We start from the raw sequence: 26,894 nt of genomic DNA, 5'->3' as shown, positions 1-26,894 counted from the left end.
ACCAGCAAAGTTCAGGGGACTCACAAAGCAATGGGGAGTCAGGGAACCTCTGGAGCAACCAGAAAAGCTCAACAGAATTCAATATGACCGTCAGGAGGATCCACAGGCTGAATGATCAGGAGTCGCGAGGGAACCTAGAGCAAGATCACAAAGTACCATCCAACGGAGCACTTGGTGTGAGGAGGCTGGAGTTCTATGGTGGAAATACAGTCAGTCAGTCAAGAAAGCTTTATTATCGGTTAAAAATCATAAAAGCACAAATACATATTTGAATAAAATAGACCTTTGTGCAATGATTCAAGGAGCACATAATTAAACAATGCTGAGAGTACAGTAATCCAATAAATAGACTTAAAACAAGAAGTAAAAACAACTAATCACAATATAAAATTTACCTAGTGAGTTACAGAGAAGTGCTAGTGCAGTTATAGCAGCTTTTGTCTTTTGATTTTAGCTCCTCTAGTACACCACATTGAAAACAGGTATCTGGAGGTCGCAAACACAGTCCGGGGGGAAGAGTTGTATTTCAATAAGAATTTTAGAAGAGCAGAAAGTGTAGATCCGTCTCTTCAGCGATATCACACCCTTGGCAAAGTCTAGGTACATTAAGGGCCATTGACCACTTATTTGTCACTGCCCTCACTGGGAGAGATCCGTGTCTAAATTGGACATATAATTTCTTCATGGAAATACTACTTCAGGGTCAGGACTACACAAATTCCAATGCACAAGCTTGGGAATCACCAACAAGCATATGCACCTGCAAATAGATGCAGTGTATAGGGGTTCATGTTATGCAGTCCCCACAAGGTATACTGGCCTCAAACTTACTGAGAGGGTAGACCAACCTCTGAGGCCTTTGAAACCCACCTCCTGTGTTGCTGGAGTCTGCAGTGTCTGGAGGAGCTTGGGAGCAGCAGACCGGTCCGTTACATTGTGGTGCCTGCAAATGCAGGGGGGTGACTCCTTCACCCCAAGGGAGATTCTTCAGTAAAACCCCCCAGGATATAGCGGCATGGATTTGCAAATTTAGCGGCACAAATATGGAAATTTAGCGGCACAAATATGGAAATTTAGCAGCATTTTTGCTGCACTTAATTTTACTCATAATCATTCATTCTCAGCCTTAAATCAATGGAAACTGTTTTAGCAGAGTAGTCCGCTTTGAAATAGGCAACCTGGGATATGGAACAGAGGAATCAGCCCACAGGTGAAGGCTGTTATCCCTTGGAAATGCAATGCTCCATTTGCTTTAGTATAGGTTCTGAGAAGCCCAACAAAGATGGCCTGGTAGCATCCCATAGGAAATGGCATTCCAGAAGCTACCTTAGTGAAATTAAATATTTGCCTAAGATCACACAATGTGCCATGTTACAGCCAGCTCGGAAAGCCAAGGTCAGGCAGCCCAGGCCAGGGTCTTTCGAATGTAAGCAGCTGGACAACTTCTGAAGGGCCCCTAACCAGGGCCGTTCTGGGAACGCAAACTAACCCTGGCACTTATGTCTGATTGGGCGGGGGTGAAGAATGGCTGGTGGGAAACACTGCTGCTGAGTTTTTGTTCCAGGGGGGCCGATATTGCAGCATTGCGGCAAAACCGGCTCCAGTAACAAAAACTGCATTCACTGGTCAAAAACCGGCCCCCACTTTTCCGGCCTACCGGGAAACCATCTTGTGCCCACTACAGCCAGTCCCTTACAGGCATCTATTTCACCTTATCTGAAAACTCCCCACTGGTTATCAATTAGGGAACGGGTTCAAATTAAAGACTAGATCATGGCCCATCATGCTTTTTATGGTTCTGGTCCTCACTACCTTTCGGCTAGACTGCAGCACCATCTTTTGAGTAGATCTCTTCAGCGGATCTCGTTGTTCATCGGAGCCCTGCTTATTACAGGTCCCAAAAGTCTAACGGAAAAAGTGGGGCAGCACACATTCAACTATCAGGCATTGTGTGTTTGGAATCAGCTTCTGTTCCATCTTCAAAAATTGGGTCAGAGCCACTTTTCAGGTAAAGCATCAAAATCTGGCTGTTTGGCCTGGCTTTCTAAGAGGGTTCTTTGTTCTGTAGTTGGATGATGAAGCAGTTCCTCCTACAGCTGGAACACTCTTAGGAGTAGATGTTGCGCTTTATAAATAGCTGATTGATTGATTAACTAATTGTATGACATGGATGTTGACTTAACATGCTCTGTTATCCGTCTGGTGTCTGTTGTCATGGTAGCACAGTACAGGCAGTGCAAGAACAGTGGAGGTTTTGGCAGGTCATAGAGGACATGCAAAGGAGCAAATGGCAATATGGGGATGAAACGAAATTGAGGCGTATTCACTGGCTCTTTCCCAGAGTGCTGAGGACATTATCATGGCATATGGAGACCAAATACATTTACGGTAGGGTTGAGCTACTACAATACAAGTTGGACAATACTCACTATGTGATTGTGACAGTTAAAACAGTGAGGCATACCAGGCTGTGGTACTGGGATGCATAGTGTTGCCAGTCCTGGTTGGGACCCTACCTCAGAAAGAGGTGGTGAAACTACAGCTGTGACCAAAAAGGCAGTAATGAAAACAATGCTTCCCTTGGATCATAAATACAGTATGCTACTCTGATAAATTCAATCATCCACAGAATTTTGGAAAATCAATAAAAGTACAGAGTTTATCACAAATAGTATAAAACAGCAGTCTGCTAAGCATGAACAGTTATATTTATTAGTTGCATCTCAACACAATAAACACAGCAAAATGTATTCTAGAAAAAAAGTAATTCATGCTTAATACATTAAAAAATCGGTGCACAGACAAAATATCGACTCCAAAATATCGAATGGACAAAATATCGAGTTAAAAATATCGACAATAATAAAATATCGATAACAAAAATATCGTTGGTCAAAATATCGAATAAAATAATGATAAAAAAATATCGAGTACAAAAATATCGACTCAAAAAAATTGACAAGAGAAAATATCGATAAATAGTCAAAGTAAAAAATATAGATAATATGTAGACAAAAGGTTAAAAAAAATTAAAATTATTAATAGTAATATAAATTGTAGTTAATGTTTAGGAGCGGGATGTTGGGTTAATAGGGGATAAGGGTGGGGAGTAATTTAATAATAATTAATTAATATATGTTTGTAAATATTTTTAATTAATAATTAATTGGTAATTAATTAATATTAATTAGTTAATTAATTAATATAATTTTGTACATATTTTTAATTGGTAATTAATTGGTAATTAAATAATATTAATTAGTTAATTACATTAATTACAGTAATTTATTTATATATATAATTTTTAGTTATTGGTAATTAATTAATTGGGAAAAATAATATTAATTAGTTAATTACAGCTAATGTGCTAATATATTTACTTTATTTTTGTTGTTAATTAATAATTAATTGGTAATTAAATAATATTAATTAATTTTGGGTAAAGGAGTATTTTTAGGGTTCAGGGTCAGTTTTGGGTTTTTGGGTAAAGGGGTATTTTTAGGGTTCAGGGTCAGTTTTGGTTTTTTCGGTAAAGGGGTATTTTTAGGGTTCAGGGTCAGTTTTTGGGTAAAGGGGTATTTTTAGGGTTCAGGGTCAGTTTTCAGTTTTTGGGTATAGGGGTATTTTTAGGGTTCAGGGTCAGTTTTCAGTTTTTGGGTAAAGGGGTATTTTTAGGGTTCAGGGTCAGTTTTCAGTTTTTGGGTATAGGGGTATTTTTAGGGTTCAGGGTCAGTTTTCAGGTGTTGGGTAAAGGGGTATTTTAAGGGTTCAGGGTCAGTTTTCAGTTTTTGGGTAAAGGGGTATTTTTAGGGTTCAGGGTCAGTTTTCAGTTTTTGGGTAAAGGAGCATTTTTAGGGTTCAGGGTCAGTTTTCAGTTCTTGGGTAAAGGGGTATTTTTTGGGTTCAGGGTCAGTTTTCAGTTTTTGGGTAAAGGGGTATTTTTAGGGTTCAGGGTCAGTTTTGGGTTTTTGGATAAAGGGGTATTTTTAGGGTTCAGGGTCAGTTTTCAGTTCTTGGGTAAAGGGGTATTTTTAGGGTTCAGGGTCAGTTTTCAGTTCTTGGGTAAAGGGGTATTTTTTGGGTTCAGGGTCAGTTTTCAGTTATTGGGTAAAGGGGTATTTTTAGGGTTCAGGGTCAGTTTTGGGTTTTTGGGTAAAGGGGTATTTTTAGGGTTCAGGGTCAGTTTTCAGTTCTTGGGTAAAGGGGTATTTTTTGGGTTCAGGGTCAGTTTTCCCTACTGTTGCACCCACTGGAGTTGGAATAGTAATTTTAACCCCTACGCTATCCAATGCTTTCCCTACACTTGCACTCTTTGGAGTGGGAATAGTATTTTTTACACTTCTGGTATCGTACGGTAATATAATAGTATCTTATTTAATTATAGTATGTTACTATATATATGTGTTTTAACAAATAAGATTTAAAAAAATTATTTTTATTATTTTCATTTATTATTTAATTATTATAAGTTAATTTAAGTATTTTTAAGTATATTTTAGTAATTAACTTTGAATATTAATTTAATGTAACACTGTTTTTAATAAAGTCGATATTTTTTACAACTATGTTATTGTAAACGATATTTTGTACTCGATATTTTTGTACTTACCTGTTTGTAGATACAAACTCGATATTTTGACTGTCGATATTTTGTCCACGATATTTTTGCAAGTCGATATTTTGTCCCTCGATATTATTTCAGTGATCCTAAAAAATCATCAATTCGAGTGTGAATGGAAACATGGGCAATAGAATAAGCAAATGCTGATTATCATAAGTGATGCTATGCAGCACTGAGCTAGTACATCTGTTAAAGTCAACTCCTGATTCACTTAAGAATATAGTCAACGGTGTTTCTGTCCTAGCAAGGTGTGTGGGTCGGCATGATAGAAATGACTTGAAAGCCATGAAAGAAGGACAATAAGGGGGTCAGAAGGTTCCCTGAATCAAGTTTAAAGCTACTGTATTGCAAAAGCCATGGGTAACAAGAGCTGGTTTGGTAAGCATAACAATTTCCATATGGACCGGGGGCTCGAAGGGTTCAGTAAGGAGGATAGGGAAGAGAAGGTTTCTTCTTGATGTTCCACACAGTGTGTACCTCAACCCCTACTGCATTCACAATGTCGGAGACTGCCTGCCACATGGCTGCCTTCTCCATTCAACTGACATGTGTGAATGCAGACCATGCATTTCCCTGTAGCCACCTGCTAAAAAAGTGACTAAGTTTCAGTGCCGCTGCTATGGAACAGAAGTGGTGGGGTGGGAAGGTGGGAGGGGGAAGGGGAAAAAAAGAAAAAATCAGTTAACTGCTAGCCGCCGCCTCTCCTCTGTCTTCTTTTATTCTTGTCAACTCCCAGCAGAATACAGGCTCAGAGACTCCCAAAGCCAATCATGAAGCAGCTGTCGTGCTGGTAATAGTGTTACCACCATGATAGCAGCACCCCTGGTAAGATTTGTCTCCATTTCTGTTAAATTCCTCTTGCTCTTGAGCAGAATTGTCTGTCCTAGGGTGGTGGTAGCTGATGTTCGGCTCATCACCATATCGCAGCACAAGTCGAATAGGGCAGAGTGCAAAGTGTAGGCTGTATTTCTGTGCTTCCAGTAGTAATGTTTGACAGGTGTGTGACTTTTCTCAGGTGACGGCTGTTCTTCTATTGTTTTCAAGTCATAGTTTTACTTATTGTAGACAGAAACTTCCCCTATGCTATGTAAAACTATATTTGGGTGACAAATGTCTAAAATGCACATTTAAATGGATGTATTTTGAATCATAAGTGTCCCTATGTCCTCATTTAAGGGGGTGGAGACACATACTCCAACTACTGGCTGAAAATCCAAACTCCGAGTTGTTGAATTGCATCTAATGAGCAATTTACCCCCAGGCCTAGGCAGAATTCTATATGCAGAGGGTTTCCCACATTCATTTCGCCCTGTGAATGGGGCCTAACTGTTCAGACAACTCCAAAACAGCATATAAAATCTAAAATGAGCCATTTGGTCTCATGTAGAGGAAATGTCACTCATCAGGTGGAAGAGAATGCCTTTCTGCCCATAGTAGGTCTTACATGTGCAAATCCAAAACCAGAGTGGAAGCAACAGAGCTCCAAAAATTCAACCGATGCGGCCAATGAATGAAGAAGGCTGATTTACTCACAATGCACGGATGCTAAAGTGCAGATCACTATTTTTAGATGTACATTTCACAACATGCTTCAGAACCTAATACGTGTGTGCAGAATGCCTATTGTGTATTCTTCCAAACGGCTCAAATTATGGCTGTTTATAACCACTAAATCCAGTGATGCTGTCGAACAAGAATATTTATTGGTCAGGTGTCCATAAACCTATATAAACCCACACAGACACGTAACCAGTGATAATACTTAATCCAGTCGGGAAGCAGTGTAAGTCCAGGAAGTTATGTCAGTGAGACACGGCTGTCCACCTGAGCATTTTTACAAAAGTGCCGATTTCGCAGGCACTTTTGTAAAAATCGCGGCATTTTTACAAAAGTGTATATTTTGCAGCTAACTGCGAAATCCTGGAGGGTCTGATTCAGTTGTCCTTAGTGCACCACAGGTCCTGCATGGAGCCTGTATGGAGCAAGGGCACAGACAAAGCATTGGATGGCGAGGGAGACTAAGTCGGGCCCAGTCGAAATACAGCGAAGTCCAGAGTGTCCAGATGGTCGAAGGTCAGAGTTTCTTCTTGTAGAATCTTATCCACGTAAAATCTAACTAGCTACAGTCAGGTAAGCCCTTTAGTACTCATGGGAGAGGGTTGGACAGATTCAATGAACCCACCCAGCGGAGTGTCTGGACAATGGGGAGGACACTCCCCTGTCTTTTGTCTAGATTTGTGCCAGAGCAGGAGCCAAAGGCTCCTAGAACTGGTTTAAGCTGGACTATGCACAGAGACACCAAATGTGCCCCAAGTGCAGACTTTCTGGCACTCTCAGACTGCCCCCACACAGCCCCAATACACGAAATCCTGTCTGGGAAGTGGTCACACCTCCCTGTGTCAGGATGCCTATTGTGCTGCTTTCCTCTGCTCAAGCTTGGCTCAGCAGCAGAAGGGCAGAAATGTCTCTGGTCAGCAGCATCCATTTTGTGGTGACTGGGCTGAGAAGGTTGGCACCAGATAGACCAGTGACCCCACGAAGCTCACTTCAAGAAGGGTGGAATCATACCTCCCACACCGGTTACCGGTGTGGAGGTTTGATTCCAAGGTGTTTGATATCAAACACAACATTTTTTGTTCAGTCGTTTTCGAGATAGTATTTACAGCAAGGTTATAATGCACCTCTATCTACATGTCTGACTGAGTCACAGATGGTCTCTAAAGGCTGCAGGGGGGCTCTGCCCATGCAGGGGCACCCTCTCGCGTAAAACTCAGCACCCTGCCTTCAGGATTGTTAAGGCCTGCTATAGGTGTGACTTACAATTTTTAAGTGTTGTGACCTAAAGATGTAGTGAACCTATATCTAAAGTAAGGTGTGCAAGTACCAGCTTACACAGGCTGCAGTGGCATCTCATTGGTGGCATAATACATGCTTCAGCCTTTGCAGGCCTCTGGGGTACCTATGCCTTGGGTACATGGGTACCATATATTAAGGACTTATGTTACCCCAGTATCCAATCTGGAGGCACCAAAGTACATGCATAACAATTTTAAAGGAGAAAGCAGATAGACTGGGGTCCTGATTAGCAGAATCCCAGTCAGATTAGTCGAAAGAGGGGAACATCAAGCAAAGTGGGGTTAACCATAAGAAGCAGATCCTACTTTCATACAGCCTGTATCCTGCCTCTGCTTTGGAGCAATGACCTACCTTCGCCCATGCAGGTGAAAGTAGAGTCAGCGGAGGTGCCCTCCCAGATTATGTGGTTACCCCACCAATAAAAGGAAGCTTAGGGATTGAAGTTCCCGGTCCTGGGAAAGGCCAACAATTATGAGATGCAGCCCGGTGGGCCTGCATTGCCTGCGGCCTGTATGGGGACCTCCTCTGCCGAGGGAGGGACCCCTCCTGGAGACTTCAGGAACCACCTCTGCCATTAAGGACCGGTGCGGCCAGTTCAGGGGTGGTACCTGGGGCCTGCGGCGATGTTCTGGGCTACAGAGACAGACGAGAAATAAGCCTCACACAGACTTGACTTCCAGCACAGGAGTGGGAAATCCCTCCCTGGATACCCAGAAGCCCACCCCCACTGAGTGGACATTCAGACCGGGGTTGGATAACCCCCGCAACTGGTGCCCAAGCACCCCAAGTGGTCGTTGTTACCTAGGGCCCCTGTTGGTAGGATGTAGCTGTCATAGGCCAGGAGTGATTGAGCCCACGCTGAAGGTCCTTGAGAAACAGGCCACTGCACCTCCTTGGCACATGCTGTGCAGTGAGCATTGGTAATCCTGGGTGAAACAACAGGGAAACCCTGCTAGATCAGTTTGTGATGCCTCTTTTGATGATTGCCTCCCGCATCTAGCCACACGCCATAGTGATGGCTGGAGTTATGCAGTGACACTTCCATACTTGAGAAGCCCTGCATGAGGAAGAGCACCTGACACACCATTAACTTTGCTTAGGGGTGCTAGACTGGAGGTCTCTGTATGCCCCGGTGAGCTATGTGGAGTCACAGTATTGGGGTTTCTATGTGGTAGAGGCTCAGACTATCATCCGGCACATCCCCGGTGAGGTGAAAGCCTGTTGTGGGATTTGGGTGTGGCCCTCACTTCAGGGAACAGGGTAGACTTAAGGGAATCTTTGCTATCAGTGGGGAGCCTCATCTGAATGCCCTCTTCCTTTGGATGCAAGGATGGTGAAGCCTAAACAATCCTGTCGACAATCCTCTGGCCCGGGTTAGTGGAGTGATGGAAGGAGAGGGTGCTTTGTGCAACCTGGAGGCCACTCTGGACAAACATCCAGGCCAATTTGAAAAGAACTTACAAGCCATCCTGGACACTAAAGACATTAGAATCAAAGATTGACGCGATTCCCGGGGTGGATGTCTGGCTACTTCAGGTAGACCACCGGAAACTGTCAGGAAGAGTGGATGACTCTTATCTCACTGTGTCCTATGGTACAGGAACTACGGTTGCAGCTGCAAAATCATGCGGACAGATATTGCCACCCTAAAACGTACAGCTTAGGACATAGATGGGTGATCAAGATGGAACAACATATGCTTCTTGGGCTTCCCGAGGCGTTCAAGGGCCCAAGTTTGGAACCTTTCCTTGAGCACTGGCTGGTATCCACAGTGGTGTCCAGCAAAAAGCTTTTCAATCAAACGTGGGTCAGCGCTGTGTGTCTGTTTCCAGGACCCTCAGCAGTCTGTTTCTGGAAGCTGCGGGCCTTTCTCTGACTACTCTTTGAGGGTGAGGGGGGGGCTGTACCTAAAAAAAAAACTGAGTTCTGGTTCTTACTGCCGTCTTGCTCCTCTGTGCAGTGCAGGGCAGGTGGGTCAGGCAGGTCGCTTTACCGTTGCGTTGCCCAGTGCAAAGGATTGTGGCCGGAGGGGTAGCGACAGCGGAGCTTCTTAGTTATGGACCGGGGCCGTGCCATGTAGCGTTCTCCATGTGCAGGGGTGGTGGTGTGGCGTGAGGCCAGCAGGTGGGTGTGAGCGGGGCCGCAGGGCATGGTAGGCGCTGTGCTGCGACAGGTTTGCAGGCTTTCCTGCCGTTGCGGGTTGTGTGCTGTGGCAGCATGTGGGCTTGCCTGCAGGAATGGCCCTCGGTTCTGGCCTGCAACTTGGATTCCTTCAGGTCGCAGGCCGTCTTGTCACTGTGGGATACTTGCTACGCTGCGGGCACATTCAGAGTGTTGTAGGGGAGTTGTGGCACTATCCCTGGATTGGGCTGTTGCTGGTGGCACTTTCTTCCCTCTTCATACTCAGTGCAGACACAGGGGGACAACCAGTGGGTGCTTTGGAGCTTACCAGGGTTCCACCACTTTCTCGCTGTCGAGGCTGGCCAGCTCCTTCGTCCACTGCAGCACGGTCACGGGGGCCTTGTACAGGCAGCGTTAGTCCTTACAGGACTTGGAGAAAGTGATTGGGTGATGCAAAGGGCACAATACTTGCCTCCATCACGGGTGGCGTTGAACTGGTGTGCTGGGGGTACCGCTTGCCAGGCACCTTTCCTCCCCCACAGGAAGCAATGAAGCGCAGAGCAGCGGGTCCGCGGGGGTCAGCTGCCCGCCTCGTCGCTAGTGTAGTGTTGGGCCTCAGGCCCACATGGTGCGGAATGATGGACTAAGACACCGGCTATGTTGTACAGTAAACTGGCCTCAAGCATGTGCACCCGGGCCCTTTTATTGACGGGGCCACGTCACTCGTGACACCCGTCATGGATGCGTGTGTGTGTGTGTGTAGTGTGTCCAGCCCTCGGGGGAGTGGCTGGCGTTACAACTTCCTGCGGGACACTAGAACGTGTCTCGCAGGATACTACAGGAAGGACAAAGCTGTAAAAAAAGAGGGAAAAGCAAGCAGAAAGCATTGAGCGATCCAACCTTAATCGAGCATCGAGCTCCTCTGCGGGCGGCGAGGAGGAAAACAGGCTGGCCCGATCCAGTGAGGTCACCTGCTGCAGTCCTCAATGGCGTCGGAGAATGCAGGGGAGAGCAGGCTGCAGACCGCGTTAGAAGAGCAGGCTGCGGGCTGAGAAGTCATTGGCAGCAAAGGCAGCATGAAGCTTTCCAAAAGCCCCCCTAAAAGTCTGCTGTGGAAACACAAAAGCTGACCTTTAAAGGACCTTTGCTTACCACCAGCGCCATGCTTGATATCACAGAGGTTCTCAGTATACACATAAGCGGGCCGATGGCGCAGGTGCAGTGAAGCTGCTAATGTTCATGCTCCAGGGGCCCTCTTTAGTCTTTACTGACCATCCTTTGTAAAACACCGGTACATTGACTGAAAGGCCTGAAGGCCGCCAAGGAAGATCTGCCAGGACGCTGGCCGCCTGTGGGCCGTACTATGAGTACCATGGTGTTATGCAATACGGATGATGGGTGTCCAACACGAGTCCAAAAGGGCTGGATTCACCCCAGAATTTCTGAACAGCCACTATGTAAATTATTTTCGTTTAAATGTATTGTATATAAATGCGTGTTGAACACACAGTGCTTGTAAACCTTAGCTGAAAACAATATAAATGTGTCAATATGATGCATTTTTTTATTGAAAAACTGTTTATGGCACTTTTCATCACTGGAATATGGGCATCACAGTCCCTATTTGTCTTTGAGCGGTAAGGTGGTGATACAGGGTGAGAGATGTTTTCAGTGGATGCATGCACTAAAGCTGATTATTCAAGGGGCTACAGCTGTTTAAGTGTCAAAGTAACCACCTCTGAAATCTTTATGAGAATAATGGTTTTGTTTCTTTGCTCACACTATCCCTCATTTGAGAATCGAACCAATCAAATTATGTTTCTCTGAATAGAAATTCTGCACATGACCAAGCCCGTGTTGCAATAAAAGTGACTTTCAAGGCCACTCCATGTGCAGTGGATGTCAAATGATCCCTCTTATAGCAGATTGTTAAGCGTATATTTTATGACCACCACCTCCGCATAACTTCTCACCAATGTAACTCCACCTGAGCACCACCTAAACATCACTCAGCACCAGTGCAGCATCACTCCGCACTACCTCAGCAACACTTGGCACCACCTCACCATTACTCAGCACCAGCACACCACCTGAGCACCAACTCAGCATCTGCAAAGCACCACATTCGCACCACCGCATCGTCAGCGCAGCACCACCTTAGCGTTTGTTGCTATTCCCTCTTAACATACCCACTAGTCTAACTAACAATACTCTGCTTCAAAGCTTTGCTAAACGTGTTCGCCAAATGCCCTTTTACTCATTAATTTGTTTTAAAAATGTTTCCATATTACATTTCTCTTACCAATGTCAATCTGCATTCGAGTCTTTTTGGCTCTTTGTCTCTTTACAGATTGCTGGGCTTCCATTTCCCTTAATACGCTATCAAATGTCAGAAGCACCTTTACATGTCCAGATTGAGTCTTGCAGGCATTTGTGAAGCCTCATTTGCCCTTGTACTTCTGCTTATACTTGGCAAGCCATTCTTGACGAATGAAGCACATATTGCGAGTCTGTTTCAGCATTTACATGCTCGTTTCATATTGCTCCATGAATCTTCATGAATCTATGTGGGCTACTTCTGTTTCGTGATGAACAATTTTCTGCTATTTACTAAGATGATAAAATTATGAATTGAGCCTGAGATTTTAAAAAACAATGCTAGAATGTGACTTTTGATGGTGTGGACAATATTGGCAACTAATCACATTTAGCATATCTGCCCAAGGACCCTTTGTGATAGTAGTTGCATGTGCATATAATAAAATTACCTTGTCTTTTGGGAAACTCTCTGTGATCCGAATCTACGCTTTTAAAGTGTGAATATTTTTATAACAGAACTCATAACAAACACTGCAATAACTTGGCAGATCAGTAATTTTGGTTATTGCAATGTGTGTCTCTGCATCTGCCCAGCACTTCCACTCACACATGTTGACTTCCAAAGTCTTGGCTTTAGCTCAGTGCAATCCATGCAAACATTAACCCTTTGCAGGAGATGCTGCATGTGCCAGGCCCACTAACTTCTTTGGGTGGAGGACAAGCACTAATGATTTGAAATGCCCTCACAGGCAGTAGCAGCAGCTACCGGACAGGGGTGGGGTGAAGGGGCAATGTAAAAAAATTAAAAGGACTTACCTGAAATGGACAGACGGCCACCTCTCCTCTGTCCTCTTCATCTTCTGGTCTTCTGTCCTAGCCAGCTGCAGGAAGCACCCGGGCACACAGGCTCTCCTGAGCCAATCACAACTCTTGTTGTGATTGGCTCCCCATAGCCAATCACAATGCTGCAATGAAGGGAGGCTTTGCATGTTCATCACTGGCTGTGTGATGCAGCCTGTTGGGGAACATTCAAAGTGCGCAGGACTGCTTGGCCATCCCAAGAGAGCCGGCCAAGCATTCCTGCCCACTGTGGGAGTGCAAACCACTCCTCCCCCTGTGCTGCCCAGCCCCGCCCCATGAGCCACTGACTTGCATAGGAAAAATACAATGATAATAACAATACGTTATATTCATTGTATTTTTCCTTTTGGGCCGTAGGGCAACCCTCCTCTGCATTAGCGGTGGAGCCGCCACTGCTCACAGGGGTTATGCCTGGTTGGGGTGCCTCCATAGAAGTTTTCTTGAAAATGGAGCCATGCGATAAACATGCTGTTTTTGTGTAACCGAGACACATGAGAAAAGGATTAAATTCAGTTGGGCTGGGTATTTTTTTCAGAACAGCTCCTAAATCACTAATGTTGGGCTAGCTATTAGTCATTCTCTGTAAGTGCTGGGCCCCAGAGTAGAGCTTACTTCATGGGTTTCAAATACACCGATTCATCGTGTTTATTTCTCTTCGATACATTCTTCAGTAAAGTTGTTTGTCATCATATTATATTAAACATAATTTGTTTATTTTGAGGGCCATGTTGATAAAAGAAAGGCGCATGGCCGCTTAATTTGCTACACTCTTGTTTTTTTTTTTTTTGGTTTTTTTTTTTCATCTTTATTGTTAAAAAGATGTCTCACTGCAATTTAAAGTAGCTCTGGTCTTGTATGACAACTTTAAAGAACGGATATTAATCCAAACAAGTACTTGCTGATTTATTTTGGAGTACACACTCTTCTTTTCTCAAATCAGTCATTATTTGTCCTGGAATTTTATTACTGAACAGCATTATTTCAGTTATGGTTCAATGTTTCAGAGTGACACACCGCAGCTATTACACAAACATGTCTTTGGTGCATTTATTTTTCTAAATGTGCAGTATCTGTATATGGTGGGTACATACAAGCTTTTTAACCTAAAGAGCTTTACCTACTACTTTTGAAAGTTACAAAATATGTGAATTCACAATTTCCTTATCAGTTAAGGGCAATTGTGAAGAAAAATTGATTTGTATGATTTATTAGCTTCCAAATTACATTTTATGGAGAATGTGACCATTGTACATAATCAGATACAATCGTACCACTTATTACTTATATATGTACGAATAGGTATGATAATTGGTTTTATAAAGCTTGTTTTAACATTGATATCTTTTTAATGCCACCACACCATCAGCTGTCAAGGTGTTGCTTAGTTATTACACTAGCTTGTTCAGTAACACAGGTTTGCTGTGGAACCCTAGGGTTTTAATACATTGATATCTCTTTTTAGCATCCCCACTCTGAAAAATGTTTGGCCACCACTGCCACGCTTCCCCACTCAAAAGTCATTGCATGAATTCCATAAAAAAAAATCACAAACCAGTTAGCAATACATTGTTCCACTTCAAGACACGCAGAACGTATTAACAATAGCACATTAACTAATGTGAGGCTACTTGGTTAAAATTTGGCCCAACTTCCCACCTTTGACTAGATCTCCATAGAAAAGGTGGGTCCAAAGTGGTCCTGATGGGGCTATATCACTACAAGATATTCAGGCTTGCTACAACACATATATATGCAATTAAATGAAATGGAGCGTCCATATGTTGTTTGTGGTTATACATGTGGCGTTGATACCGTTGTTAGACACCCCTACCATGGACCCTTACTTTCTTGACAGTTTCTGTCTGTGGCATACTTTCACATCAATGGTCAATTGCTGAGCAGGCAATGATCAATGTTAGACTATTTGTCATTATGAACATTCCTGTAAGGACTTTAGAGCATATTAGTACCACTAAATCTTTCATACCTGAATCTGATCATTTAAACCATTATAACTGTTTTGTAACTGGTGTCCTTTTTTCATACTTAGGTTTTCTTTGCGGTTATGATTGGTGCCTTCTCATTAGGACAAGCTTCCCCTAATTTGGAAAGTATTGCCAATGCTCGGGGCGCTGCATATGAGGTGTACAAGATTATAAAAAAGGTACGGCAAGAATGGCACTATTTGATTTGCATTGTATTTTTATATGATGTGCAGACCTATTTTATTTTACTTGAGTGATTTATATGTTATCATTGGTATAGCAGCTTCTAACATTAGCCTTGCACCAAAGCACTTTCTTAAGACATAAATGGATCATTTTGTTTCCGATTTACCTTTTACATTCATTGTGGTACTGCCTAACAAATTATTAATATTTTTTATAAACTAAGTAAAAACAGCACTTATGTTTAAAACATTAGATGGTTTACAAGACATTGCCTGACATTTAATGTTGCATGACGATGTATAATGTTGTTGCTACAAAGCATATCCCACATCATTTGACCAATCCACACAGTGAAACACCCTTTAAAGCTCCGCAAACAGAGTACATTCCCTGGCACTATTTTAGTTTTTACTCCAATAAAACCAAAGACATTCAAACTAAGAAGTTCATAATGAACAACTTCTGATGTGTAATAATAATCAGTCCTGTCGGTTTATGCACTGTATAAGCAACATTTCTTTCCTGGGTTTAACTCTTAGTGGACTAGACTATTTCAACAACAAACCTTTGAAAACACCTAGAAGGTCTGAAAATCTGCATGAAATATTGGCTATTGTAATTAATAGCTGGACTTCTAGAGTACTTACTTAAAATCAAGCAATGAAATCAATCAAATCATGGCTGAATTCTATAGGTAGTCTTCCTACACAATAACAATAATTCATCAATATTTCTAAGGAAGCATGCACTTATATTTGCTTCTATGCCGAAATTTAAAGTGCTTCTCAGTCATCTAGAGTATGCAATAATTATTTCAGTGGATGCACAATGAATTGAAGCTCGCCATTTTGAATGGTGGTTCAAATGAAGTTCTTATTTACATTTCTCATTTACCTCAACTTGTGACGGAGACTTTGAACATTGAATACATTTGACATTATGAAATTTCAGTTTCAGTACACAATTTGACAATGACTGTATAGTGAGCAGGACATTTGTATATCAGTTTTTGGTATGCCATATTTAAATAAAATTCCTGTACCAAATGATATTTATTTGTATAGCAAGAGTGTATTAAGAGCAAACATAGTTGTACAAATATTTTGAGCCAAAAGACACAACCAAAAGGGCGTAGAGAATGATATTATTTTTTATTAAAATAGAATTTATACATGATGATACCTTCTGGAATAAATTTGGTTTCAGGAAGGCCATTCAGTTGCATTAGAGTTGCATTTCGACCACCTTAGCATACATGTGCACTTTCAAAACAAAATAACATTTACATTGCTCATACTTGGATTTTTTTGCATATTATGCTGGTTATGTTGCATGAAGGATGATGATCAAAGATAAGCTACATTATATTTACTCTTGAATGGGGCACCAGAAACCTTTTTAAATATGTAGTATAGGCCCCCACTCTATTGCTCCATCAAACGGCTCCTAATTACTTTAACTGAGTTGAGGAGTCCAAGGTTTCAAACCATATTTTGTACTAATTTGTTGATACATTCTTAATGATAGTTTATTGGAAAGCCCACTCTATGATGAATCGCATGATTGCATGGATCACTTGATAGCCATAACATCCTGTTTAAATGTGTAAACAAAAGGTGCTACAACTTTGGCAATGGCAGCACTGTTAACCTCCTACTCCCAATCTCCTACCCCCACAACATAATGCCATTTGTTCTATAACTACAAACTCCTTACTTCTGACTCCCTATGATGTTGTATTTCATGTCCCCACCATCCATTTAGAGGTGAATATACTATTCTACATGTGTTGCCTGAATGTACATTGTTTCAGGTCAAAAGTCTTACCAGTGTAACATGAATACATTATTTGTGGCTGTAAATCAGAGGTGGAGAGAACATAGTATTTTCCAATGATGCAAATATGAACTTGGAGGGACTCCTTTACCAGTAGTTGATTTGTAGTGCTCTCAACTATGTTATTAACCAATAGAATAAATATCTGTTTTTCAGCAACGTTTAATTGACAGTGGCTCTAAAGATGGATTCAAGCCGGATAGGTTGGTTGGACGGATGGAGTTCCAAGACATCCATTTTTCATACCCTAGTAGGCCTGATGTTCAAGTAAGTTAGTGCTCTAAATTCAAGCATCTGTATATATCAACATTACTAACATATGAAGTAGAAATAGTCAGTTAATATCCCATTGCCATGTACACAACATTGCTCATACATCTCTACTATTGATTTTCCGCTAATAGTTAGAAAATGGCATGTAATGTACTATTTGACAGCCCCAGGAGGGCTTATTGACTGAGTAATACATCTCATTAAATTGTATTCATTCAAAGTGCTGTTATTCAGTGGGCAGAAATGTTTAAGGGAAATTCAAATAAAGACCAAAGGACATTTTAGGCTGTTATATTCTGGAATGAAAAGAGGCTTCTTTTGGTACTCTGTGTAGGAGAAGTATTTTGCCAATCTTGGGATTATCACCAGCAAATAACAAGCATCCTGGAAATATCATCCATTGGCAGCCATGAAGGGCTTCAAAGAAGCCGATACAATGGGACACTAAGTCCAAAAGGTGTGCTTGCCATCCTTTTTAAATATAGCAAACACAAGGAGATGATGGACAGAGTGCTGAAACTTTTCAAACACTCACCTACAGTCCCAGATCCTAAGTTGAATCCATCATCATTCTTTAGCTCACTTCGCCACACCAGTTCATACACAGCTATATGTAAATCAGTCTTGACCTTGTGCCTCATGGGAACAGTCCAGCCCGAACTGCCAATCCATGTCTTCTTTGGACCGGAAACAAGCATCCTGGGACCGATTTCGGGGTGACACACCTCATCAGCCAGGCTAGCTTGAATCCAGTGGCAAAGTGAGCAATGGACCCACGTCTGGGAATAACTTGCCAATTTAGGGCGGTCTAAGCAAACGCAAGGAGATGATGGACGGTGTGCTAAAACTTTTCAAACACTCTCCCCCAGTCACAGTTTCTGGGTTGAATCCATCATCATTCTTTAGCTCACTTCGACACACAGTTCAGACACAACTATATGCAATGAAGTTTAATTCATCCCAGATCTGTGACTCGGGCTAGTGTCTGATAAGTTTCAGCACTCAGTCCATCATCTCCTTGTGTTTGCTTTGTTCACCCTAAGTTGGCAGGGTATGCCCAAACGTGAGCCCTTTTCTCACTTTGCCACTGTGTTCAAGCTACCCTGGCTGATGAGGGGTGTTACCACCAAACCGGTCCAAGGATGCTTGTTTCTGGTCCAAGGAAGACATGGCTTGGCAGTTCGGGCTGGACTGTTTCCATGAGGCACAGGGTCAAGACTGATTTGCTTATAGCTATGTCTGAACTGGGGTGGCAAAGTGAGCTAAAGAATGATGATGGATTCAACCCAGATATGTGACAGGGTGAATGTCTGGAAAGTTTTATCCCTCCGTCCATCATCCATCATCTCCTTGTGTTTGCTTTGTTTGCCCTAAGCTGGCAGGGTATGCCCAGACGTGGGCCCCTTGCTCTCTTTGCCACTGGATTCAAGCTAGCCTGGCTGATGAGGGGTGTTATCCCAAAACTGGTCACAGGATGCTTGTTTACGGTCCAGGGAAGACCTGGCTTGGCAGTTCGGGCTGGATTGTTCCCATGTGGCACAAGGTCAAGACTGATTTGCATTTAGCTTTGTCTGAACTGGGGTGGTGAAGTGAGCTAAAAAATTATGATAGATTCAACCCAGATCTGTGACTGGGGTGAGTGTCTGAAAAGTTGCAGTACTCCGTCCATCATCTCCTTGTGTTTGCATTCATTTTAAATATGACATTGGGAATACTTATTTTCCTCTCTTCTCACACTACCTACAAACAAAAATCATAGCGGGCTCCTGCCACAATTCAATCTTACAGCCACTACACAAAAAAAGGGTAAAATAGACTTAACCCTATTAGATATTGAGGCCAATTTTATTGAAAGATGTCCATCATATGTATTTTGTTCAGTTCAACCAGACTGATTTTCAACAAGCTGCATGTATGACTGATAACATTTTGTCTCTTTCATTCATAGTCAAAAAGCTATATGAAGTAAAAATCTGCATGTTTTGTTGATTTTATTTAGGCATGCAATCACATAGAAACCATTGAACACAAAAATTAAACCAATGGGCCTCACCCACACTGTTTCTTCTTGCCATTTGGATGCTTTACAGAAACCCATGGGTCAACCTCATTCTAGGGTCAAATAGAAAAGTATCCTTAAATATCTGTACAAGCAGCGATCTTAAGCAAGGGTTTGTACTTGCCTCTCTTATTTTCAGTCTATTGAACGATGATTTAAGTGGCCAAATTCTGGGCTCAAATAAAAATGTTTCCTTAAAGATCTAAACAAGCATAGGGCTTAAGCATGGGTGTGCACTTGCTCCTCTTATTTTTAATGTATAGATCACTAATTCAAGTGGCCAACTTGATACTGCAAATCCAAATCCTCCCAAAATTGCCAACGAACACAACGTCCTTTAAGTATGCTGATATTATTGTTATAAATATTATTACAACTGGCGTCCAAATGTTAGTAGACGTCTTAAATGCCTTTTGTAAGACTGATCACATGGGTATTAATCTTGATAAAACCAAATTTGTAATCTTTGGCAAAAAGGTTTGCAAATATGGCTTATGGTAGTTGGACAAACATTTTAAAGAGTATGAAAGACATATGTTCTAAATATCTAGACATTTGCTTCGATAGAAGATTTATCTTTCATTAACAACTCACATCCATTAAAACCAAAAGGCAAATTAATTATTTTTTGCCAGAACTCTCTAGGAAGGCTAATTAGAAATCCCTCTCTTGTGCCAGTACTTGTGGTTGCAAAAGCTAGGATAATCCCTTCATTAGCATATGATACAGAGGCCTTTCCAGGAAAACATGCAAGGTGTCTTTATCTCCCATAGTGCAGTACCTATGGGCTTCAGTTTACGCTTCTACATTCAACTTGTCTGGCACAGATCAGAATGGAGTATGACCTAATACTTGTACATGTTGAAATCTGCATAAAAAATATGTTTTAAACTGAAAAATGAACATATAAATATTATGTACGGAAAGAGATCAGCAAAGGTAAGTCCTTAGAGAAGAAATTCAAATTCTGCCTTAGCCTTTCTGAACATCCATGAGCTTTGGAACACAACATTATCATTTATAGTTTTTAGATTAATTGTAAACCCTTGTATGAAGAAAAAAATACACCTAAGAAAAAGAAGTTCTGATTGGATGGTCATCTACTCGTACAAAAAAGTATTCACACATAAACATCTTGCAGACACCTAATCAGTATATTTTAAGACAAAATCTAATGCATCTGAGGTTTGTCCTGACAATTACAGACTTTTTGCCAGAATGGGCCCCATGTCGAAACAGAAGCAAATGCGAACTTTGCATTATAAATCAAACACTTGTTCACACATTATGCACCTGTCCAATCTTTAATACAGAGTTTAGACAATAGCTGGCTTGCCCTTTCACTCAATTTAATATGTGTAGAGATCTGCCACCCAAGTACAATGTACTTAAGGGGTGAACATCTGCAAAATGTAAACATTCATTAAGGTCACTGCTTTAATGCAGTAATGAAGCTGCAATCAATAGCTTTAAATTATTTTTGCCCCAGTGATTAAGAATTTTTTTATTTTCTGTACTGATGGGTCCAGATAGGTTGTTATTTTATGTATCCTCAGCGGAGCTAATTTCGATTGATTTATGGAAATAATTTCCGAAAAGAGTAATCCTATAGGATCAATGTCTAAAATAGTAGAACATGTTAGGGAAACATTTTTGTAGTTGTAGATCATTTGATCTTTTATATAACCTAACAAGTTGATCACTATTGTGCTACTGACTTTTGTATTGATCCCATTTTAACCTCCACCAACTGCACAAATTAACAAGTGACTTCATCAGCAGCACTCTCTTCATTTTGTGTAACTAAAGTAACTTAAACAGTGGTATTTGACTACCATGAATATATACAGTGCAGGTAACACCAAGTTATTCTTTTTAGATTCTGAAAGGCTTGAACCTGACAGTAGAGACTGGAAAGACTATTGCTCTTGTCGGGGCCAGTGGATGTGGGAAAAGTACTACAATTCAACTTCTGCAGAGATTCTATGATCCTCTTCAAGGGGTGGTAAGAATTGATTTTCATCAAGATCATGGAGAGAGCTGTGCAAGTAATGTGACATCATCTGCTCATGACCATATACCTAAGAAGTACTTTTTTCTAGCAAAATAATACAGAACTTTCATTTAATTAGAATACATCATAGATATATGTATGCACATAACATAAAGAAGTGTGTGTAAAGTGTTTTACAATCACTTGGCCCATATGGTTCATGAAAGTAGTCTACGATCCCTTAAAGTGGTTTGTCCTGCCTGCAGATGGTTGAGTTTCCAGATACTTCACACGTAACTGTATCTGGCAGGTGGAATATATATATAGCAGTTCCCTTTCTTTTCTGAACTAGAAGCTTTTGGTTCCACAATCAACCGGTCCATATTATTTATGAAAGTAGTATGATGTCATGTTCTGTTCTTAAAAGTGATTTATTCTGCGAGCAGAAGGTTTTAATTTTTTTGATACTTCACCCTTAATTGTACTTGACATGTGTAGTATATATGGCTGTTGCCTCAGTTAACCACTTTTGGTATACATGTTCTTTTAGCTTGATGACTTTTGGTGGCATTTTATGGTTGCTCTCTGGAACAGAAATCAGTAGCATACCATCTCTGTTCCAATGATTGTCCCACAAAGTAATTGAGAGTGGGCAGAGTCACCAGCTTTTTTGGACTGTTTAATGTTATGTTCTTAATTTGTCTAGTGTTTTAATGGTTAATGTGGCATACGCTTTGTTTAATATATGTTCAGTCAGCTAATGTTTTGTTTACTGTACATATTATATACTGAGGCATATGTCCTTATTATATTGTAGTGTTCACTTTTTGTAGTCTTCATACAAAATCTGTGATTTGGGTTTGTAGACCCTGGTGAAGAGCAATATCAATGGCAACTTACCAATTGGAGAGAAATCCTGGTGATCTGTAGCCCATGAACCACCAAACAATTACAAGAGAGTGATGCATTCTGGGTAACTTCCACTCCTGTGGGACAGGATTATAAGTAAGGCTCCCTGTTTTCCGTTTTAACGGATTTTTACAGATAAATACAGACAGAAAACTATGTGTTTTCTGTCTGCATTTGTTTTTTAAAGTGGATAAATACAGAAAATGTACTTCTTTTAAGTAACTCTAGGTGGTGTCTTACATGAATTATAGCCCCACAGCCGAGCAGATGGACATCATGGGAAATTAGAAAACAAGATGAAATTTCTTTAAATAACTGCATATGTCAACATACATTTGTGGTATAATGCCAATATTTGCCAGTAGATGTACTATTATGTAATAATTGGCAATTTAATTAGCTAAAACTAGTCAGACATCAAAGTATGAGTGCGCTTATATCATTTAAATAAATATGGAAATGTACAGTTTTACAACTACATTTATACAAAAACACAAAACAAATATGGATAAATACAGATAAAATGGGCAAAAAATAAATATGGATAAACACAGACAGAAATGGTAATAAAATGAATACCATTAAACCAGGCGCTGTAATTATAAGTGAATCCTGAATCTCTTTTCACCATGAATAGACATTCTCAAGATTCCGCACTAGGAATATGTTTTATGATTTATTTTTAATTAACGTCCTATCTTGGTGCTTATAATGTGAATAGTTGTAACGCTAAAAATAAACAAAACAATGGCAATAAAAAGTACTCATAAACAAAAATTTTGATGGAACTAGTCTCTGTTCTCCAACCCCTCCCTTCTTGCTTCTTTCAAAGCGGTTTTAGAACCAAAAGGGCCCGTATAAATTTCTAAGTTGGGCTCACAACTACATAATTTAGTAGAACAGACCTATAGTTCTCCTTGAAGAAGGTCAATGTTTATATCTATCATCAGTAGCTTTTGTGTCTCCGGCAAGCTGATTAGACCAGACTCTATGAGATGCCTGCCTGTAGCATTCATGAAGGATGTTTACACCTTCTGCTTGCTCGATCTTAGCCTTCCGCCTGTAACGTTTCTGTACCAGTACTTACTTTGTAAAAAGAAAAAATGCTGGGGCCCTTGTCGGGAGGCCACTGCAGCTTGCACCACCCATTGCACCTGCCAGCACTGCATGTGACAGTTCCAACACCATTACTGAGCATCACACTTCTCCAAGTGTGACAATTCAGCCTATTCCAGACCCCCAAAGCTATAAGGATGGCTTGGGAGGCAGGGTATCAGTTATTTTTAAGGTATATTGAATTAACAAACAACCGTTCATGTGCCATTTTCTAAATTAAACTAACAGCATCACCATGTGGCAAATCATCATAAGTCTGACCCCACTGGATTTCACTATTTCAGGATTTGCAAAGAAATCGCGAAATTGGCACTTTTGTAAAAATGCAGCCATTTTTACAAAAGTGCTCGCAAAATATGTTTTAAAAAAAAAATGCTGTTCACCCTGTTTTTACTGGCCATATGCTGCCACTGAGGCAGTAAAGAGAGGGTGAGCAACAAGCCAGCAGGCAGCAGAGGTGTTAAATGCCTCTGCTGTATGCCTTTGAATGCAGCTAAAGCCCTCCTGAGCAGTTAGCCTGCCGCCTCACACGCTTGTGTCCCCTGTGGACTAACCCCTAAACCCCCACGTCTCCTATTGTGTTTTTTTTACCTACCGTCAACCTTCTCTGCTGCCACCACCACCCCACTCAGCCTTTCACCCCTGCTGCCCTCCACGCAACTGTTGTCTGATGCCAAAAAGAGCAGGTTTCATATTGTAATCTGCTCTCTTTGGTATCAGACACCCTCCGGTTGCAGGCTTTGTGCTGCTGGAGACTCTGAAAAGTTACAGACTGTGACATAGCACAGTCTCCAACAGTGACAGAGCACAAGCCTTCTGTATTTTTGTGGCAGTCACATTCTTCCCTCACTGCAAAAATGCAGTGAATTTTGAGGTTTTGGACTGCAAATTTTGCTTTTTTTGCAGTGAAATTTAACACTCAAAGCCGCAAAATCATGGAGGGTCTGATAAGTGTTGATGTTGACAATTACGTGCCAGTGCCGCACACTGGAAACCATCAGCTCAAATTAAGCACTGGTCTGTGCCCAGCTCAAATGCACTTTTCTAATTATTCTGAAAAGGGCAGGCCTCACCTGTTAATTCTTTCATTTGACATCATTCAATATTACTGTGTCTGTACTTCCACATAATTCTATAATGCCTTATAAATCATATGAATATATATATGAATAATTGTAAAGTAATCGGGGGTACATAAGCAAAAAAAGTAAAGATTACCTCTGTGGTTCCTTCCTCATGCCTGAAATTTAGCTTTGTAGATATAAACATCTTTTGGTTATTCAATAATATCTATTGTCTTTTTTTATATTTTGCACTACCCCCTCTTTGATTTATTCTTTCGTTGGCATTTGTAATTGATGATCATAAATTGTTCCTTTTGAAGCTATATTTTGTGTAATTCAACTTTCAAAATGTGGCACAATCAAAGCATGACACTGCTTACTTATTACTTACATAATTTAAAAAGGTGGACTGTTTAAGAGATCAACTCATTTGATGCTTTAGTACTGAGTCTAAACTCTTTTTTATTTGAGATAATAACAACTGCATAATTCTTTACTACCAGGTTGTTTGTAAGATTAATACTCATTAGGGCTAGGCTCCAATTCACATAATCTTTATATAATAGTACTATCACTTTTAGCATCCAAATGGCACAAATTCTAGGAAGGTGCAAAGTTTTTATATTATGCAAACAAAGTGTCTTGTAGATCCCATATATTGTTTTACCAGTGTTGCATGGAGTGCTTTGTGTTTTTTTTGTAGTTTTCCCTTGCAAACTGGTGCTGAAAATGGATGTGCCATCGTCCCATAAGCAAACTTTAAAATTGTTTTTCTCAAGACGTTGAAACTTATTGAAAGTTTTGAAGCTATTTCTTCCCCCTCAGGGTAAAATGGTATGCAAAGTGAAAAGCCACATGAAAATACTTCTAGAAATTACATGTAGTAATCCTATTCATGACAATTGTGAGAAGTTATTTGAGAACTTTGATCACCCCTTACTATGGTTGTAAGTCTCAGAACAAGTGGTTATGCTTTTACTACCACAAAGTATGAACTTTCATCTTGTACTTCAGACCAGAATTCATACCAATGCACTGGTACATTGCTGTCAGTGATGCACCTTTCTTAAGATATAGGTTCACCCACTAAAAGCCATTAAATGGACTAGAATTCTACTTTTCTTTGCAATACAGATAAAAGTTGTCAAAATAGCAGAAGAAATTCGAACCTCAAGCTACCCACCATATATGAAGACAGTGTAAAAGAACTGATGGATGCGAAATTTGCAAGATTATGACCAATAAATATCCTAAATAAGAAGCAGGCGTAGCTAGAGAGTGTAATTGCAGTGAGCAGATGGAAATCAGACCTAAATGTTGAAGCAACTACCACCATTCTCAAGGATTATAAGTAATATCATAATTAGTTTCTGTCATTCTTTTTTAGTTCAACATCAAAAGAACTCTGGGTTTTGCCATTATTTGTGCCAATATGTGGGATTAATGTAGCAGGCACCTAAAAAAGAACAATGGGTTAACATAGTAACCATAATGCTGTTTAGTTTATTCTATTTTAAAGCTATTTGAACTGATTTTTTTGTGTCTGATATTTTAGGTCACAGTGGATGGCCATGATATTCGAACCCTCAACGTTAAGTGGCTGAGAGAAAACATTGGAGTTGTAAGCCAGGAACCTGTCCTTTTCGGCACCACAATAGCAGAGAACATTCGCTATGGAAGAGAAGATGTAACTGATGGTGAAATTGAACAAGCAACTAAAGAAGCCAATGCTTATGACTTCATTTCCAAACTACCAGATGTAAGCAGACATTCTTATGTTTTAATACTGTAATATTCTCCTATGTAGCTCTGATTAAGACAAATATTTCACTAAGTCACTTAAAACTCTAAACCACTTGTATATTTGTTATGTATAGACATTGTCCACAACATTAGTTTTTGAGACACATTTATTTCCTGCCCAACCTCAGCGCAGCAAAGAACTGAATCCTGAGGTTCGCGCTCGGAGGATGCCAATCTGCTACTTTCCTTTGGTCTCTACAAACACAAAGGAGGTGGGGAAATGTAATCTACTCCTCTGTGCTATTAACTATAATCTCCTTGTAAGCCTTGGATCTCCACAGAGCCTTGATTACAGGAAACAGTAGGTTGCACTGGCGACTGGCTTTCACAGAACGAGTTTTAAAGTAGCATCAGCTCTCCTAATGTAAGAGAATGAAGCACATGTTTGGGCAAGAAGGGGGAGATGATGCTTAGAGGGTGGTGTGGGAGGGAGTAGGACTTCAGGTAATTTTTTGGTATTGGAGACGTGTGAGTGGAGGGTTTTGATGAGGGCAGATGGGAAGCATATTATTTTTTCGTTTGAGGGAACTTAAGGGGAGGGCATTTCCAACGATGGATGGAGAGGTCATCTGGTTATATATTTTCCTCTATGGAGCGCGGACTGTGCCAAACAGGCTACAGAAACAAATGTTTTAAACACAATGAGTTTGTTTAAATCTTGCTATCATGCTGAGGGAGCATTTAGAAGGGTTCAAGAGATCCCACACACCTTTATAATATCCTATAGAAACAGACTGCACCCATAGTTTCTTCACCCCATGCATCTGCACTATTGAATATACATGTTGTACCTGTGCACCAAGCAACTGAGGGTTCCTCAGAACTAGCTCTGAGAGTATGGCACTCACCATCTACTATAGAAACAGCTTTATAATATCCTATAGAAACAGGC

At 40.9% G+C, this 26,894-nt stretch overlaps 1 protein-coding gene across 2 annotated transcripts in view; it reads left to right on the top strand.

The window, feature by feature from the left end:
• LOC147688800 (ATP-dependent translocase ABCB1-like) overlaps nucleotides 1–26,894 on the top strand; it is a 205,898-nt gene that overhangs the window by 106,820 nt on the left and 72,184 nt on the right. For both annotated transcript variants that reach the window (XM_086941716.1, XM_086941715.1), the window contains exons 11-14: nucleotides 14,829–14,942; nucleotides 16,942–17,052; nucleotides 20,997–21,122; nucleotides 25,755–25,958. In XM_086941716.1, the coding sequence (XP_086797842.1) occupies nucleotides 14,829–14,942; nucleotides 16,942–17,052; nucleotides 20,997–21,122; nucleotides 25,755–25,958 (555 nt within the window). The remainder of the gene's footprint in view (nucleotides 1–14,828; nucleotides 14,943–16,941; nucleotides 17,053–20,996; nucleotides 21,123–25,754; nucleotides 25,959–26,894) is intronic.

Source organism: Lissotriton vulgaris, chromosome 10 (assembly GCF_964263255.1).
Source record: "Lissotriton vulgaris chromosome 10, aLisVul1.2, whole genome shotgun sequence".
Taxonomy (NCBI): Eukaryota; Metazoa; Chordata; class Amphibia; order Caudata; family Salamandridae; genus Lissotriton; species Lissotriton vulgaris.
This window is presented reverse-complemented; position numbering and strand designations above follow the sequence as displayed.